This window comes from Salvelinus fontinalis, chromosome 10 (genome assembly GCF_029448725.1).
Source record: "Salvelinus fontinalis isolate EN_2023a chromosome 10, ASM2944872v1, whole genome shotgun sequence".
Taxonomy (NCBI): domain Eukaryota; kingdom Metazoa; phylum Chordata; class Actinopteri; order Salmoniformes; family Salmonidae; genus Salvelinus; species Salvelinus fontinalis.
The window spans coordinates 12,064,983-12,084,760 of NC_074674.1; the positions used below are offsets into that span (position 1 = coordinate 12,064,983).

General features: G+C 43.1%; 1 protein-coding gene and 1 non-coding gene across 2 annotated transcripts in view; both read right to left on the minus strand.

The window, feature by feature from the left end:
* The window catches only part of LOC129863631 (ral guanine nucleotide dissociation stimulator-like), a 98,021-nt gene extending 78,607 nt beyond the window's left edge, over positions 1 to 19,414 (minus strand). Inside the window, exon 1 of the mRNA XM_055935754.1 lies at positions 17,950 to 19,414. Coding sequence (XP_055791729.1) covers positions 17,950 to 17,970 — 21 coding nt within the window. The 5' untranslated portion in view covers positions 17,971 to 19,414. The remainder of the gene's footprint in view (positions 1 to 17,949) is intronic.
* On the minus strand, positions 3,075 to 3,129 carry LOC129864252 (U7 small nuclear RNA). Its single transcript, XR_008761214.1, has one exon. It is a non-coding gene; the product is annotated as a U7 small nuclear RNA (small nuclear RNA).
* Positions 19,415 to 19,778: the final 364 nt, after the last annotated feature.

Genomic DNA, 19,778 nt, shown 5'->3' on the forward strand with positions numbered 1-19,778 from the left:
TGGAAAACTCCAAGTGGGCTATCATGTTCATTTTACTGAGGAATGGCTTCCGTCTGGCCACTCTACCGTAAAGGCATGCTTGGTGGAGTTCTGCAAAGATGGTTGTCCTTCTGAAAGGTTCTCCCTTCTCCACAGAGGAACTCTAGAGCTCTGTCAGAGTGACCATTAGGTTCTTGGTCACCTCCCCCGATTGCTCAGTTTGGCCGGGCGGACAGATCTAGGAAGAGTCTTGGTGGTTCAAAACGTCTTCCATTTAAGAATGATAGAGGTCACTGTGTAATTGGGGACATTCAATGCTGCAAAGAAAAATTGGTACCCTTCCCCAGATCTGTGCCTCGACACAATCCTGTCTCGGAGCTCTACGGACAATTCCTTCAACCTCATGGCTTGGTTTTTGCTCTGACATGCACTGTCAACTGTGGGACCTTATATAGACAGGTGTGTGCTTTTTCAAATCATGTCCAATCATTTGAATTTACCACAGGTCGACTCCATTGAAGTTGTAGAAACATCTCAAGGATGACCAATGGAAACAGGATGCATCAGAGATCAAATTTCGAGTCGCATAGCAAAGGGTCTGAATACTTATGTAAATACGTTTTTTCTGTTTTTCTGTTTTATAAATTTGAAAAAATATCTAAAAACCTGTTTTTGCTTCGTCTTGATCGGTTTTTGTGTGTAGATCGATGAGGATTTACATTTTTTAAATCAATTTTAGAATAAGGCTGTAACGTAACAAAATGTGGAAAAAGTCAAGGGGTCTGAATACTTTCCGAATGCACTGTACATGCCACACTATACCATATTCCCTATACACCAGCGGCCCCTCTTACCTGACTGTTGTGATACCAGTGCAAAAAATGCAGAGGGCCTTGCACACGAGGCTGCTATTTCTAGGTTGTGTGTGTGTGCATGCTCGACAGCCCTCACCCTGTCCCCAAACCCAAATTGAACCCTCTCTCCAATTCATTTGAGTCCAATTTCATTTCCCATTACCCCTCTCTTATGCAATGGTGGAGGGAGGGAGGGAAAGCACCCCCTTCAGACTGTGTTATTTTCAGCAGTCCTTCATCGTAATGGAGCTAAAATTGGGTTTTAGAAACCACTCTCATCAAATACAATTTAACAAATCAAAGGCAGCTGTATAAAAAAAGCACCCTCCTCCACCCAAATCCACTTCTTGTCCATGGGTGATCAGATCTAAGGGGGAAACAAGATGTTACAGGGAACCAGCTGTCTCATGGAATCAGTCTTGGTGTAATAAATAGAGAGGAAGCCAAGGAGCTTGAAACACCTGGAGTCTGAGCGAGACACTCCCAACTATAAGTCAGTCATTTACATAAGCCAGGTGTTTCTGATACGATCTGGGTTTATGTCACACCCTGATCTGTTTCACCCGTCTTTGTGATTGTCTCCACCCCCCTCCAGATGTCGCCCATCTTCCCCATTATCCACTGTGTATTTATACCTGTGTTCTCTGTTTGTTTGTTGCCAGTTTGCTTTGTTTCGTCAAGCCTATTAGCGTTTTACACTCTGTTCCTGTCTCTCGATTGTTCCTGTTTTCTAGTTTTCCCGGTTTTACCTTTTCTGCCTGCCCTGACCCTGAGCCTGCCTGCTGTCCTGTATCTTTGCCCCACCTATCTGGATTACTGGCCTCTGCCTCCCATGACCCTGCCTGCCGTCCTGTATCTTTGCCCCACCTTTCTGGATTACTGGCCTCTGCCTCCCATGACCCTGCCTGCCGTCCTGTATCTTTGCCCCACCTTTCTGGATTACTGGCCTCTGCCTCCCATGACCCTGCCTGCCGTCCTGTATCTTTGCCCCACCTTTCTGGATTACTGGCCTCTGCCTCCCATGACCCTGCCTGCTGTCCTGTACCTTTGCCCCACCTATCTAGATTATTGACCCCTGCCTGCCCTTGACCTGTCTTTGCCTGCCCCTGTTGGATTAATAACCTGTTGTTAATTTGACATTGTCTGCATCTGGGTCTTACCTCAAACGTGTTAGTTTAATTGGTTTGCTTTCCTGTAGGAAGTCCTTCTAGGGCCATGGACATCTTTAAGATCAAGAAACACACGTGGAGAAGCTGATGACGGCTGCCGCCAAAATGCGTCTGTTTGTTCTGACCTCTGCTGCTAAAAAAAAGACATTAAAACTTTTAAAAGTATTTCATTCTTCCAGTTCCCCGAGGGTCAATAAATGGGCTGAACCATCTAAAGGTATCCCCCACACAGACCACACGCCATTCCCAGATTAATGGGACAGTCCAGGTGGGGTTGGGTTAAATATGAACAGAGGAGATCAGAGAAGACCATTTTGTATTGCACCCAAACCAATTCAAAGGATGTTCTAAAATACACCAACGATGATTTTGCTAAAGAGGTCACAGGGTACATCCATAGAGATTATAATGCGATAGGTCCACTTACACGGCAAAAGGAGAAACAAATTCAATCAAAGTTGGTTGGCTGGTGTCTGTGGAAAGACGGGAAATTGTTCTCATTTGCCTATTTAGTGTTATGTCACTTTCAAGCACATAAACGTATCAACCGATAGCACCTTCCCTGTCTAGAACTCCCTTACATGAATCATACCATGACCCCTGACCTGTGCTATGAAAACAGAGACACATGACATGCCAGCACACACAAAACATGTCTGAAGTTGACCGTGAGAGATTCACACGACCAGAAGTTACCAAACACTGCAGACACCTCTGAATGTACTTCAAACGTTGCGACAATAACTTTCAGTGTGGTAGTGCTTCATTATATAAAGTGACACTAACCACATGAAAAAATAGTATAGCATATTATGGTATAAATGGTTCTCTGTAGTGTTTTTGCTCTTTTCTGTAGTATTTATTTAGCGGACAACAGTATTATTTAGTATTTACTGTAGTATACTGTAGTATTTACAGTTAACTATAGTATAAATACTGTAGTAAAATAAAACTGTTGCATATACTATAGTAATTAATGTAGTGTTTTTGCAGATTGTGGTATACTGTAGTATTTACTGTAGTGTTTTTGTGGCCATTGCTGTAGTATTTACTATAGTGTTTAAGTTGAAGTGGAGGCTTTCTCCTTGAGGAAACCTACTGGGGAAATACTAAAAGAGCAAATTTTCCATAACCTGTAGGTAGGACTAGGGTTTGAATTGATAGTTCAGTAGAAAGGCCTCTTTAGTGTCCTAAGTTTTCATAACTGTGACCTTAATTGCATACCGTATGTAAGCTGTTAGTGTCTTAACAACCGTTCCACAGGTGCATGTTCATGAATTGTTTATGGTTCATTGAACAAGCATGGGAAACAGTGTTTAAACCCTTTATAATGAAGATCTATGAAGTTATTTGGATTTCTACGAATTATCTTTGAAAGAAAGTAGATTTTTTTGCTGAGTTCAGTACATGAACGAAAAATCTTCATGCCAGTGTCCAGGTAACATACACACTGTAAAGTACCTATTGTAAGAACAAATATCAGTTTGAATCTGCGTTCAATCCAGAAAGATTCAAAGGTGAACTGGAGCATACTACATGAGCATATACAGTCACAACTGATATCCACACTACCACTGTCCTAGTATTGCATTTTGTGATCCCCTTTCCACACACATTCAGACATCAACCAGCTGGTCCAGCTGGTCCAGTATGAGAGGGACATCCAGCATACACATCATCATCGGCTGGACAAGAGCTCAGTGGAGAGAGCTGAAGCTGAACCAAAGGGATCTCTCTTCACAAGTCCTCTGCTGCGCTTTCCTTTATCTCCTTTCCTCCTCTCTTCCTCACTTGTTGCTTTCCAAAATGAACAAAGGGGAAAATAAGTATCATAAGTAGACTAAGAAGTCACCTCTTCTTCCTACAGACTCCATTTTTCCACTTCTTTGTCTGTCTCTCTTCTTCTCTTTTTCTCCTTCTATGTTTCCCCCCCTTTTTTTTTTAAATAGTCTCAAAGTTGCTATAAGATTAATTGCCTGATGGCATGCCTGAACCATAAAACCACACAACCACTGAATTTGGAAGTCACTGTTTGCAATCAAAATGGCGCTGTCATATAGATACTAACACAAGACAAAATTCCTAGGAAATTCCCAAATAAGTACATGGATACACATTTCACCAGCTATTAAAAAAAAAGTGTATATGCTTTGATGATTTTTTAGTGGTACAAAAGCACAGCCACAACAATGAGAGATTTTGTCAAATATGGGGGCTCATCTAGGACGGAACAAAATATAATACGAGCAACGAGCGCCACATTGTGCTATTCAACCTATGTCTCACAGATTTACCACGGAACCCGGTAAATGACTGTAATAGAGGAAGCTCAGTCTAAACGCTTTGCTCTTTTGAAAACGTGCCTCTGCCAGACACTTCTAATAATTATCAGTCTGTTATCCCGCTTCCGGGGGGATAATGACAGTATTAAGATGTCTGCGGTATCACACAGAGGCCACACGCGCTTTCTCGTCACGCAACAAATGTCAAATTCACTCACTGGATGATAACTATCAAGTCCAATGGAAAAGCTGGTTGTCAGGATTGTGCTTATTCCCTTTCATCAGAGCGTACGGTGGTAGTACGAAGCGAAACAAGGTTTTACATCAGAGAGTCGGTGCCAAGGAGCATGTGGTCAAGGGACAGGTGGCAATTATGATGGTGAGAATGAATTCAATTGATAGTTAAGGTGAAAAGGTCAAATAATTAAGTGAATACAGTATATTGAGAGTTTATGGGGAGAAATAGTCATGGGTGGACAGAAGAGAGATAGGGAAGGGGAGATGTACAGTACCAGTCAAAACTTTGCAGAGCTGTCATCAAGGCAAAGGCTGGCTACTTTGAAGAATCTCAATATATTACATATACTTTTGTGGTTACTACATGATTCCATATGTGTTATTTCATAGTTTTGATATCTTCACTATTATTCTACAATGTAAAAAATAAAAAAAAGTATAAGAAGAACCCATATTAAGTTGCAGAAGCCAAACTCAGCCGATGCTGCGGAGCTTCTGTTGCTATGGAGACGACCAAGCACTCCTGCGCACTACCACTCCTGCCCGTGTGAGTTTTGTCAGCTGGTCAAGACACCAAGGCACTCATCCAAGAAGGACACGTTCAAAGCGGTAAATGTCTAATTATGATTTAAAACATGTTGGTCAAAGTCCAAAACCTTTCAGGCAGGTAGCCACCCCTCTTGTCTTGAACATTTTGAGTCTGACAAGGAGGGGACGCTCACTGGACCAAAAGCAAATGCTCCTGGAGAGTCAAGGGAACCAAAAACAAATGTTGAGAACAGTTTTTTTAGCCTCTATAACCTGTAGCACAACAAACATTCTGGCATATAATGTAAGTCGACAGTAAAACATGAGTACAAAGGGCCAGAAAGACCAATGTGTTTGGGCTCCCATGTCATGCGACAGGAAGTGTGGAGGACCTCCTTTGTTTACATAGGGACAGTATGCCATGGCAGTGACCAATTTGGTCTCCCCTCCGGAAAAAAAAGGAAGTGCCCTTTCACTTGGTCAAAAAAACTAGACGTGATGCTATACTGAACTCTTTACACTTTACACGCATTCATGTGTTTTGTCTCAGGGAAGACAACTCGGCCATTCTACCAGCCGCCTAAGCACAAAATCTCACCCCCGTTGAGAGGCTTTCGACAATAACGAGCGGTACGTCAATAACGAGCAGCAGACTTGACTCTGACTCATCTTCAAAAGCTTGATACTAACATTTACGATAGCAAATTTCAATTTACAAAAAAAAATGGCTGTTTTCGTCTATTGAGCTTCTAGTCATGAAATCTATGCAGCCTACTCAAAAAGCTGTTGCACCGCAACTCACTGCCTTCCTGAAGACAAACAATGTATACGAAACGCTTCAGTCTGGTTTTAGAACCCACCATAGCACTGAGACTACACTCGTGAAGGTGCTAAATGACCTTTTAATGGCGTCAGACCAAGGCTCTGCATCTATCCTCGTGCTCCTAGACCTTAGTGCTGCTTTTGATAACATCGATCACCACATTCTTTTGGAGAGATTGGAAACCCAAATTGGTCTACATGGACAAGTTCTGGCCTGGTTAAGATCTGTCGGAAAGATATCAGTTTATCTCTGTGGATGGTTTGTCTTCTGACAAATCAACTGTAAATTTCAGTGTTCCTCAAGGTTCCGTTTTAGGACCACTATTGTTTTCACTATATATTTTACCTCTTGGTGATGTCATTCGGAAACATAATGTTAACTTTCACTGCTATGCAGACGATACACAGCTGTACATTTCAATGAAACATGGTGAAGCCCCACAATTGCCCTCCCTGGAACCCTGTGTTTTAGACATAAGGAAGCGGATGGCGGCAGATGTTTTACTTTTAAACTCAGACAAAACAGAGATGCTAGTTCTAGGTCCCAAGAAACAAAGAGATCTTCTGTTGGATCTGACAATTAATCTTGACGGTTGTACAGTCATCTCAAATAAAACTGTGAAGGACCTCGACGTTACTCTGGACCCTGATCTCTCTTTTGACGAACATATCAAGAATATTTCAAGGACAGATTTTTTCCATCGTCATAACATTGCAAAAATCTGAAACTTTCAGCCAAAAATGATGCAGAAAAATTTATCCATGCTTTTGTCACTAGATTAGACTACTGCAATGCTCTACTTTCCGGCTACCCGGATGAAGCCCTAAATATACTTCAGTTAGTGCTAAACACGGCTGCTAGAACCTTGACAAGAACCCAACAATTTGATCATATTACTCCAGTGCTAGCCTCTCTAGACTTGCTTCCTGTTAAGGCTAGGGCTGATTCAAGGTTTTACTGCTAACCTACAAAGCATTACATGGGCTTCCTCCTACCTATCTTTCCGATTTGGTCCTGCCATACATACCTACACGTACGCTACGGTCACAAGACGCAGGCATCCTTACTGTCCCTAGAATTTCTAAGCAAACAGCTGGAAGCAGGGCTTTCTCCTATAGAGCTCCATTTTTATGGATTGGTCTGCCTATCCATGTGAGAGACGCAGACTCGGTCTCGACCTTTAAGTCTTTATTGAAGACTCATCTCTTTAGTAGGTCCTATGATTGAGTGTAGTCTGGCCCAGTGGTGTGAAGATGAATGGAAAAGCACTGGAGCGACGAAAGGCCCTTGCTGTCTCTGCCTGTCTGGTTCCCCTCTCTCCACTGGGATTCTTTGCCTCTAACCCTATTACGGGGGCTGAGTCACTGGCTTACTGGTGCTCTTCCATGCCGTCCCTAGGAGAGGTGCGTCACTTGAGTGGGTTGAGTCACTGACGTGATCTTCCTGTCCGGGTTAGTACCCCCCTCGGGTTCGTGCCGTGGGGGAGAACTTGGTGGGCTATACTCGGCCTTGTCTCAGGGTAGTAGGTTGATGGTTGAAGATATCCCTCTAGTGGTGTGGGGGCTTTGCTTTGGCAAAGTGGGTGGGGTTATATCCTGCCTGTTTGGCCCTGTCCGGGCCACAGTCTCCCAACCCCTCCTGTCTCAGCCTCCAGTATTTATTCTGAAATAGTTTATGTGTCGGGGGGCTAGGGTCAGTCTATTATATCTGGAGTATTTCTAAAGTCTTATCCGGTGTCTTGTGTGAATTTAAGTATGCTCCCTCTAATTCTCTCTCTCTCTCTTTCTCTCTCACTCTTTCTCTCACTATTTCTCTCTCTCTCTTTCTCTCTCTCTCTCTCTGAGGACCTGAGCCATAGGGCCATGCCTCAGGACTACCTGACCTGATGACTCCTTGATGTCCCTAGTCCACCTGATCATGCTGCTGCTCCAGTTTCAACTGTTCTGCCTGCGGCTATGGAACCCTGACCTGTTCACCGGACTTGCTACCTTGTCCCAGACCTGCTGTTTTCAACTCTCTAGAGACAGCAGGAGAGGTGGAGATACTCTGAATGATCGGCTATGAAAAGCCAACTGACATTTCCTCCTGAGGTGCTGACCTGTTGCACTCTCTACAACCATCTGACTCTGCTGGTCATCTATGAACGTTTGAACATCTTGTACATGTACTGTTATAATCTCCACCCAGCACAGCCAGAAGAGGACTGGCCACCCCTCATAGCCTGGTTCCACTCTAGGTTTCTTCCTAGGTTCTGGCCTTTCTATGGTTTTTTTCCTAGCCACCGTGCTTCTACATCTGCATTACTTGCTGTTTGGGGTTTTAGGCTGGGTTTCTGTACAGCACTTTGTGACATCGGCTGATGTAAAAAGGGCTTTATAAATACATTTGATTGATTGATTGATTCCTGATTCTGGTTCGTGCTCAAAGACTTGAGCCTTATTGCCAGGTCTGGCACAGTCTCACTGATCTCCGGTGCATTTTTTCTGATATATCTATCAGGACGAATCTGTATGGCTGGACGTGTTTCAATGAACTTGATGCACATGTTCTTAGTCTCTGACACATTGTGTACTATAGTGAAACAAGGTGGCCTTTGGACAAGAACAGCAGATATCCTCCCTCTTTCACCTCAGCCTTCACTTCCCTCTGCTAATCTTTTCTTAGCCAACCACTGACAGATCCATTGTCGGCTTTCACAGCAAACACATTGGGGTGGGGGGGGGTGGGGGGGTTGGTCTTGGAGAGGTCAGGATGAATCCCAAATCCCAATATGATATAATAGACCCAGCACAGTGATAGTGAATATCTTGGATAGTAATATTAGTTGTAGTTGGTACATGATCTTCTCAGTAAACATGTTCCCTTGACTGTCGTCTCTTTGCCTCTTCCAAATATCTAATAACGTAACAGTTGGTGTCAGAAGTGGGCTCTACCACTGCAGGTATAGTTACCTCAAATGAAGTACTAACTACTAACTAAATAGGCCTTTGTCAGGTCAGGTAAGCTGAAGAACGACAAAGCCAGGTGAACCAAGGTTAGTGGCTTGAGAAAAGGAAGTCAAATTAAACACTTAGTGGGATAAAGGGTTGGGTTATTGCCAGGAAGTAATAGTAAGAGATGTGAAAAAAGGAAGAGAATTGAAATACCTAAGAGAGAGAGAGAGAGAGAGAGAGAGAGAGAGAGAGAGAGAGAGAGAGAGAGAGAGAGAGAGAGAGTGTGCTTGATCTGTGATTGATATGAAGGATAATCAGAGTGAGTGGTGTGTGCATAATAATGTCTGTTTGTGAGTGTATAGATATCAACAGTGACAGAACTATTCTGTACACCACGTTCAAGCCAAACACTCAGTTAGTGTATTTGTTTGCATTTGTTCATTAGCCCATTAAGCCCATTATTGACTAGGCCAAAACTAGCCTTACCTCTATGGAGGGCTACAAAACAAGAAGCCATTTCAGCTTTAGGCCACTCTCGCTTCAAGCCTATACGGTGATGACAACACATTCTTCCCCTCACACACCAGGCACAACACCCAGGCACAAACAAAGCCTAGTGTGCCCTCACATTATGACAGAGTGACCTTAGGCTGGTGACCAGAGGCCAGACCCAAACTGAGAGAAAGAGACTCCATTCAACCCCTCGTATTGTCCCCTTGCCAAAGCAAGTGGCATTTACCTGCCCTCGCGTTCTATGTGATTACACTCCTTTGTTTGCCGATGAGCGTAATGGAGGTGGAAAAAAAACATGAGCAAAGTCTCAACAAGTTGACAATGAGTGGCTACGAGAAACCACATTTACAGCCGATTGTAACGGACGGAATGACAACATTGTGGGTGGCCATTGGCCATTGAACTGCAAGTGTTGCTCGTGGTTTGTGGTTGCTCATGAGCTACATTGGTGGTAATTAGATCATATTCACATTGTTGTTCCTTATTATGAGAGATAGATGAGGGGAATTATGGGAAGGTGGGTGACTGGCTCTTTGTGACATCATCCCCTGTAATGGTTGGTTGGGGGAGTTGATGATCTGATTGATGAGGGCAGTGTGTCATGTGATTTCCCATAAAGCACAGCTGATTGTCAGGCACTATTCCCAGTGGAGCTGACGCTATAGAATTACAATGAGTAAAGACTAGGATATTCCAATTCAAATCCATGTCATTTGATTTGTGGGCTGGTGGTTTGGCGGCCATATTGGCTGTTCACTTTGGACTGTTTGGTTAATTGATGCTCATCACAATTGGGTGCACATTGATAAATAAGCTGCTTTCTATGCGTTAGAATTGAAAATGTGGTGTGTTCTCTGTGGCCATTGAGAGGGAATGCAGAAATGTACAAAATGTACAAATTATATTGAATCACTATAACATTGTTTTTACTAAACCACCACAATACAGGGAAAAGCACGGATGTTCATTCAACATATTCCTCATGATTATCTTACAATTAGTCACGTATTTCTGCTTTTATTTCACAAAGGTGTCATGGCCTGTGAACACATGGCCTTGCACAAAAACAGGAATTCAACTTTTTTTCAGCCTTTATGTACAGATGTGGGACCTTAATTTGAGTCAGGTACAGCAGGAAAATTATCCCGCAGCAAAAGGAAATGTGAAATATTATGTGGATTATAACTAATGGATATTTTTTGTAGGGGTTGATATATCTTTCGTAAATGATAATCAAGTCTGAAATTTCGAAATGAAAATTACAAACCTCAAATACACTACAAGTTTGAAATGTCCTACATTGCACGAACGTTCTCCTGCAACAGGGTGATCCAAATAAGATCATACATCTGTAACTTTCCTTTCCTGTGCGTTCAACAGAACTCCCTGAATACAAGGCACGGCGCAGAGCAAAAACATCTGGGAAAGACCAGCTTGCACTGTGAACAGCTGGGCAGGCCAACAATTCACAGGAGTGACAGAGACACCTACTGGACACGTTGGGTAACACAGCTCTCTATCACAGCTGGTTCCAATGCATTGTCCAACTCACACCAAAACCTGAAGCATCTTCTTCCTCATGTATACCAACACAATAGAAATGATGGAGATGGTTAACTCCTAGAAATTATGCTTAGGACCTATCTATAAACTACAAACTAAAAACGACATTTGTGAAACCCTAAGAATGCATAAGAATGCTATATAAAAACATAATATGTTATACTGAACAAAAATATAAACTCAACATGTAAAGTGTTGGTCCCATGTTTCATGAGCTGAAGTAAAAGATCACAGAAATGTTCCATAAGCACAAAAAGCTTCTTTCTCTTTTGTTCACAAATGTGTTTACATCCCTGTTAGTGAGAATTTCACCTTTGCCAAGATAATCCATCCACCTGACAGGTGTGGCATATCAAGAACCTGATTAAACAGCATGCTCATTACATAGGTTCACCTTGTGCTGGGGACAATAAAAGGCCACTCTAAAATGTGCAGTTTTGTCATACAACACAATGCCACAGATGGCTCAAGTTGAGAGAGTGTGCAATCGGCATGCTGACTGCAGGAATGTCCACCAGAGCTGTTGCCAGATAATTTAATGTTAATGTCTCTACCATAAGCCGCCTCCAACATTGTTTTAGAGAATTTGGCAGTACGCTTAACCGGCCTCACAACCCCATACCACGTGTATGGTGTCGTGTGGGCGACCAGTTTGCTGATGTCAACGTTGTGAACAGAGTGCCCCATGGTGGCGGTGGGGTTATGGTATGGGGCAGGCATAAGCTACGGACAACTAACACAATTGTATTTTAATCGATGGCATTTGAATGCACAGAGATAATGTGACGAGATCCTGAGGCCCGTTGTCGTGCCATTCATCCCCCGCCATCACCTCATGTTTCAGCATGATAATGCACAGCCCCGTGTCACAAGGATCTGTACACAAATCCTGGAAGCTAAAAATATCCCAGTTCATCCAAGGCCTGCATAGTCACCAGACACGCCACCCATTGAGCATGTTTTGGATCCACTGGATCATTGTGTACGACAGCGTGTTCCAGTTCCCGCCAATATCCAGCAACTCTGCACAGCCTTTTGAGGCTACCTGCCACCCTACAGCAGTTGGGGACGGTTTTTGCTCTCAATTCAGGTCTTCTCCGACCTGAAAGCACTAATATGGGCAGTGCAGCGGCAGAGAGTAGACTTCTAGCTAAGTGAATTGGAGGACTCCCCATTTTCCCACAGTGGTCCGAGCTGGGCTGTTTGCCAATGGAGGCTTAGGTCGACAGGCTTGGCTGTCTCGAACCTATTAGCATAGCAACGCTCTCGCAAAGGGGGCCAAAGAGGACAGACGGACGAGTATGATCCGTTTCATTGTGGCTACTCTAAAGTTTATGGTCACACTCTAGGGTATATAGACTACCATTCCGAAATGTTGCTGGGCGTTCTTTTAGTAATAGAACCACATATACATCATCAGAAAGAAAAAAAAAACTTGCAAATACAAAACATACATACCTGTATCTATTTGTGAGAACAATTCTCATTACCAAAAGTTTACAAAGGGTCACAAACATCAAGTTCATCTCCACTTCTTGTGTCGAATTAGAAGCACATTATAAGTGGTGGTCCTGCAGTGCTTCCCATAACACACACACACACCCACACCCACACACACACACCCACACACACACACACACACACACACACACACACACACACAACAATACTTTGGCTGCACAGAGACTGATCTGTCCTCGGCAGATGGTCCTGCTTGGTCGCACAATAAGACTGATCTCCAATCAGACAAATCATATTAAAGGGGAGATAAACAAGAAGAGCTAAAGTCTGAAATGTTTCCACTCATTTCATCTGAAGAAATACACCCCTTCATTTGGAAAAATATCACTTCTAAATACCTTAATAATCTGAGTAGTGTAGCTGTCTTATTGTATCAAATTCAAAAAACGAAGGACCTACAGTATTACTGCATTTATGTTTTTCTTGTCACAAGAGACTTGCAGAGTGTGGCTTTAAAGACCAAAAGAACAGTGAGAAACAGAGATTGGAAGTGTAGCTAATCGAGGACGTAAAAGTTTTTAAAAAATGTATAAAGTGTCTGTCTATCGATCTCTCCCGGATACATTCCAACCCGGCATCTGTCTCTCTACTCTCTTGTCTATTATTTATTGACCTGGCTCAAGCCCAGTAAAACTTCACAACTGCAAACTCTCTCCAGCCCATTCACTCTGATTCAAACTGCCAGAGAAAGAGATCTAAACTGAAATCACTTCCCAGTTCCCACACTAGTTTAGCATAGCATTAGCACCACAAGCTAAAGTGAAGGGTCTAGCTATGGAGACACATGCACTTGACCATACTGACTGAGGCCTCAGTATATGCAATGGCACAGTGCTGTACCCGCCAATGTCTTGTGGCTATAAAGGACAAGTCTTGCAGATAAAAGTGAAAGGAAGCTCGGAGCAAAATGCATTTGAGGATCTCCAAAGTAATCGGACGAATGTTTAATGCATTAAGAATAGTAAATAAGTCAAAGGAGGGATACACTGTAACTAGGCAAAACAGAGAGAGAGGGAGCGAGTGAGTGAGACCTGGGAGAGTTCAATTAGTCCAAAGTCTTCTACCGGCAGTAACAAAAAAATGTTGAATATGCTGACAATCTCACAGGAACAAAATGTCTTATGAAGAGATGGATATATGGATTTTACTTTATATTATGAACCAATACCTTGTATTTACTTGATAATACTGTAATTACATAGGTTAGTAGTGCAACTACATTGTAGGTACATGTTGTTACAGTTGCATATCACCATGCTGGTCAAACTGGTGTGGTAGTAGCTCTCCAGGACTGGCAATAGCCTTTCAGGACTGGAGTTGGAGAACTCTGCAGTAGAGGCAAGGCCCAGGGGAACAGCACAACCAGCCACTCCTTCTGTAACCACCAGAGTCGAACAAACAAACCAACAAATCAACAACGACTGTCCCCCACGGCCCCCCAGTGCTCACCCCTTCGGTCTTTAAACAAATGCAACAAACTGAGGCTCCATTTAAGAATGATGGAGGCGACTGTGTTCTTGGGGATCGTCAATGCTTTTTGGTACCCTTCCCCAGATCTGTGCCTCGACACAATCCTGTCTCGGACAATTCCTTTGACCTCATGGCTTGGTTTTTGCTCTGACATGCACTGTCAACTGTGTGACCTTATATAGACAGGTGTGTGCCTTTCCAAATCATGTCCAATCAATTGAATTTACCACAGGTGGACTCTAATCAAGTTGTAGAAACATCTCAAGGATGATCAATGACAATAGGATGCACCTGAGCTCAGTTTTTGTCTCATTTCAAAGGGTCTGAATACTTAAGTTAAACATTAAAAAAAAATGTTTTATACATTTGCAAAAAATTCTAAAAACCTGTTTTCACTTTTTTGCTCTTTGGTATTGTGTGTAGATTGATGAGGAAATATATATACACTGCTCAAAAAAATAAAGGGAACACTTAAACAACACAATGTAACTCCAAGTCAATCATACTTCTGTGAAATCAAACTGTCCACTTAGGAAGCAACACTGATTGACAACAAATTTCACATGCTGTTGAGCAAATGGAATAGACAAAAGGTGGAAATTATAGGCAATTAGCAAGACACCCCCAATAAAGGAGTGATTCTGCAGGTGGTGACCATAGACCACTTCTCAGTAGAGCTCTTTTAACTTGCACACAATATAGCTGGGTCGCCCTGTCCTGTCCCTAGTGGTCCACCACCCTGCAGCGCCCCAACCCAACACATCCCACTCAGCTTTAGGATCTTAGTGAAACATTCATTATTGGTTTTCAGTGTGCTAGGCCAAGGCCAGAGTGACAACCCACAGGATGACAGACCCCCAGGTCCAGGACTGAGCAGCTCAGCAGCTAGAGATAGCCTAAATAGGTATCTCCCCTGACGTGGGCATGTTTTCAATACAGACTCCTTTAGTCGTACTGTATTCCATGTAAGGCATCCAGACTTTATGAAAGTCGCCCTGTATACCCTTAACCTTGTAATGAATCAAATCTAGTGATACATAACTTGACATTGTGGGAGGATAACCAACCTTCCAATGAATGGCAATGCATTTCTTAGCCGCTATAAATGCTCGGTTACACAGTTTCTTCAGATAACAGTCTCCAGTATCAACATTTCCAAGCAAACAAAAACAGGGAGAAGGGAGAATCTGTAGACATGCTGAGATAAAAGAACATACTCTTCACCAGAATTCAGCCAGCCTTCACAAGACAATAACATATGCAAATATGTCTCCTTTTGTGTTTTACAGCTCCTAATCCTCCTGAAATGAGTCATGACAAAGAATTACCTTGGTGTACATTTATACATTATATTATCCCAAAATATAATCAGTGGTTGAATAATTGAAATGACCATCATTCCCAGATCCCAGACTGTAGCTTTAAGCTGCTTTCCTGTAGCTACTGTATCTCTACCCATCAAGTCAAAATGGAATGTTGTATCATTCACTGGTATTGTTAATATACAGCAAAATTCACCTGAGCTCTGTAGACTGGTCTTCGCTGGTTGTCTGATCCTGCTGGGACCCCTGTCACCATCTTATCTTGCTAAGACATGATGAGCGTAGTGTTGTGTACTGACTGCACTAGAGGGCTGCATTCCTTCGGGACACCTGCAACACCTGCGGGTCCCGACAGAGATCATTGCGGCTCGGTCGGCATTTTTCATGCTGCGGACGGTCAGACCGACAACTTTGGGATTAAAATATTTTTGTTGTCCCACAGATTATTTGGAAACGGTCCTCTTTCTGCTTTGTATGGGTAAACCTACCTACTGTATTAAAAGCACATATTTCTCGCATTATTCACACACTTTGCTGCTTCAACTTCAGTAGCCTACCTCTCCTAGTTGGGCGTGAGGGTTCAGGCTTGCCTAGCATGTGTGGTCTCATTGAAATAGAGTAGGCTGCATACATGGATGGAGAATCAAGTGGCAGTTAACTTATATATTATATATATATATTAACTTACTAATACCAACATGTTTCAAGCAGACCACCATAGTCCCTGTGCCCAAGAACACTAAGGTAAATGACTACTGACCCGTAGCACTCACGTCTGTAGCCATGAAATGCTTTGAAAGGCTGGTCATGGCTAACATCAACACCATTATCCAAGAAACCCTAGACCCACTCCAATTTGCATATCGCCCAAACAGATCCACAGATGATGCAACTCCACACTCACTCCACACTGCCCTTTCCCACCTGGACAAAAGAAACACCTACGTGAGAATGTAATTCATTGACGACAGCTCAGCATTCAACATCATAGTGCCCTCAAAGCTAATCACTAAGCTAAAGACCCTGGGACTAAACACCTCCCTCTGCAACTGGATCCTGGACATCCTGACGGGCCGCCCCCAGATGGTAATGGTAGGTAACAACACATCCGCCACGCTGATCCTCAACACTGGGGCCCCTCAGGAGTGCGTGCTCAGTCCCCTCCTGTACTCCCTGTTCACTCATGACTGCATGGCCAGGCACGACTCCTACACCATCATTAAGTTTGCTGATGACACAACAGTGGTAGGCCTGATCACCGACAACGATGAGACAGCATATAGAGAGGAGGTCAGAGACCTGGCCGTGTGGTGCCAGGACAACAACCTTTTCCTCAACGTGATCAAGACAAAGCAGATGATTGTGGACTACAGGAAAAGGAGGACTGAGCACGCCCCCATTCTCATCAACAGGGCTGCAGTGGAGCAGGTTGAGAGTTTCAAGTTCCTTGGTGTCCACATCACCAACAAACGAACATGGTCCAAACACACCAAGACAGTCGTGAAGAGGGCACGACAAAACCTATTCCCCCTCAGGAGACTGAAAAGATTTGGCATTGGTCCTCAGATCCTCAAAAGGTTCTACAGCTGCACCATCGAGAGCATCCTGACTGGTTGCATCACTGCCTGGTATGGCAACTGACCGGAAGGCGCTACAGAGGGCAGTGCGTACGGCCCAGTACATCACTGGGGCCAAGCTTCCTGCCATCCAGGACTTCTATACCAGGCGGTGTCAGAGGAAGACCCTGCAAATTGTCAAAGACTCCAGCCACCCTAGTCATAGAATGTTCTCTCTGCTACCGCACGGCAACGGTACCGGAGCGTCAAGTCTAGGTCCAAAATGCTTCTTAACAGCTTCTACCCCCAAGCCATAAGACTCCTGAAGAGCTAATCAAAGGCCTACCCAGACCCCTCTTTTTTGCTGCTGCTACTCTCTGTTTATTATCTATGCATAGTCACTTTAACTCTACCTACATGTACATATTACCTCAATTACCGCACATTGACTCTGTACCGGTACCACCTGTATATAGCCTCACTATTGTTATTTTACTGCTGCCGTTGAATTATTTGTTACTTTTATTTTCAATTTTTTTTACTTAACACTTCTTAAAACCATTGTTGGTTAAGGGCTTGTAAGTAAGCATTTCACTGTAAGGTCTACACCCGCTCTTTGTATCATATTGCAATGATAAAACTTGTGTGGGGGTGGGGGGGGACATCTCCAGTGAAAGTTGCTTTCCAATGAAAATTATATTTTGGTTCCAACCCCTGGTCTTGTTGCACTACATGCAATAAGGACATGCACAGATGGTCCTTATGGTATAGCTGACCAAATCTCTGGACACATCTTTTTAGGAATCATAGTTTTGTGATATCCCCCATACTGGCCATGACTGGCCATAATCTGCCTTGTTACAGGCCCTAATCTCTTTTGTAAAGACCATACAAAGATCATCCCCCTGCCTGGGCCAGGTATTTGAATAGTGAATTATTATGATAATCTATTCCAAAACCTTCTAGCAACTACATCCATGTTGTTTATATTCGTTTGTACTCTGAATGCTGTTTTCGCATTCACCGTGATAAAGTAAATGAATAGTGATTAAATAGCAAATCGGACCATACATTTATGTGTTCTGGTGACAAATGTTATTTTCTCTTTAATGTCTGCCCAGGTAGCCTAGATCCACAGATGAAAACACAATCCCCCTTTGTCATCAATAACTTAATGCAAACTAGAATTATTTTGTTACCTGTGTATCCAGCATCATCATCACCTTCTCGGATTCATATCCCTTTCTTGTTCTTTTTCTGTCGTGAGGCACTCCTACAACACAGCTCTCCACATTTTGAGCGAAACAACCCAAAACTTGAACTTGCACTTGAATTGTGTCGAATTTCCAATGACTCTGGTGGTGCTCCTGGCTTGTACCGTGCAATATCCTCGGAGTACAACAGCGGTGTCCAGGTATGTGTCATCAATTCCTCCTCTGTTAATGTCACTCACAAAAAAATCTGACTATAAGCATCAAAAAAGCGTATCGCACTTGACAGTAAGACTATTGTCTGAGTTTGAAAAACGTGTTCAGCAATGGGGGGAGGGAAAAAACAAAATCAAGTGGGCCACATATGGTTTCCATTCGGGGTAATACATTTTGAATCCAGGAATTAGTGGAGGGTGGACAAATAACATTGAGAATAAAGACCATCATTCACTTGAGCATGTGTGCCATGGGATGTTCCCTTGGATTGAAACATTAGTCTCAATTATATCGAGGTTGCTCCCTTTAAATGTCAAATTCCAATGTCGATATTCATTTCATTTGACACTTGGAATGGGTACGCCCCCAACAGACACTAATTCAACGTTTGCATTGAAATAAATATGTAAAAGGGGGGTTGTTACATTATGAAGTAGGCCTAGTCTTTGAAAAAATCCCATAGGCCTACAAATCGGGGATATTTATGTACAATTCAGTTTATATTCTCCCGCAGCCACTCTACATTATAACGTGATGCTGAAGGCACTGGTGGATGACAGGGTCATCGCGATTTCTGGGTCATCTTTTCCTATTGTATTTTTCCCGACAAGATGGAATCAAATGTAATGATGTTTTATTGAATATGATCCAGCCATTATCATATAGGCCTAGTTACTGTAATCATACAATTAATAGGCCCAACATGTATGTTCACAGCTGGCTGCTCCTCCTGTTTCTATAATTATGCCTATCCCAGTGTCCCCTTCCTCAAAATCTTCTCCAGACACAAAATGGATGGTCTCTCCAATGTCTTGCTTTTTCATATTCTTCTCTGAGCAGCCGACACATTTAAATGCGCAACGAGAAGGGGGGAAATGTCAAAATAAACGACAAAAATAACTGATATCCTCAATGCACTATGGTAGAAAATGAAATTGGAATGGTTCGGTACCCACGAGCTGTTATTGACGGGATGCCAATGGTTTAAGCTTTAGCCTACATCAATTTCGCAGCCTACCCTGAACTTGAACCTACAGCGCGCACCGCCGCGAGCGGATGGTCATTTCTGACCCCGAAGCCATATAATCCATTCATTCTCAAAAATGTGTTGTTCCTTGGTGTATTCCCGATCGGGGCAGAAACCATAGTCAGTCGCTCTCACCAGCGGGTTACGGAGGAGATGAAGAACAGAGGGATTACTGCCAGACCACACGACGCGCTCTGGTTGAATTCTGCGTGCGCAGCCAGCCAGGGCAGAGTTAAACTCAATCAGAAATCGCTACATTACAGACATGAATATAGTCTATATTGGGTGCATGTTTTAGCCTACTGTAGCTGTCACCAAAAACTCAAAGGCGGTATTAAAAACAAATGGGATCACATAGCCTAGTGATTATAAGGCCTTGATAGGTTAGACTGGGAATTGTATTGTCATCAAATGTAGCCTATTTAGTAAAATACCATACTGAGCCACACATTGAACCATAGTCAAAATAACTAATTCATTTGAGGGAAATTCGACATTTTGGTATTCCTCTCTTTAGAGTTGTTAGCTCGTGCATGAGACGGGTGGGCTCTGGAATGGGCACGCTGGGCAGTGT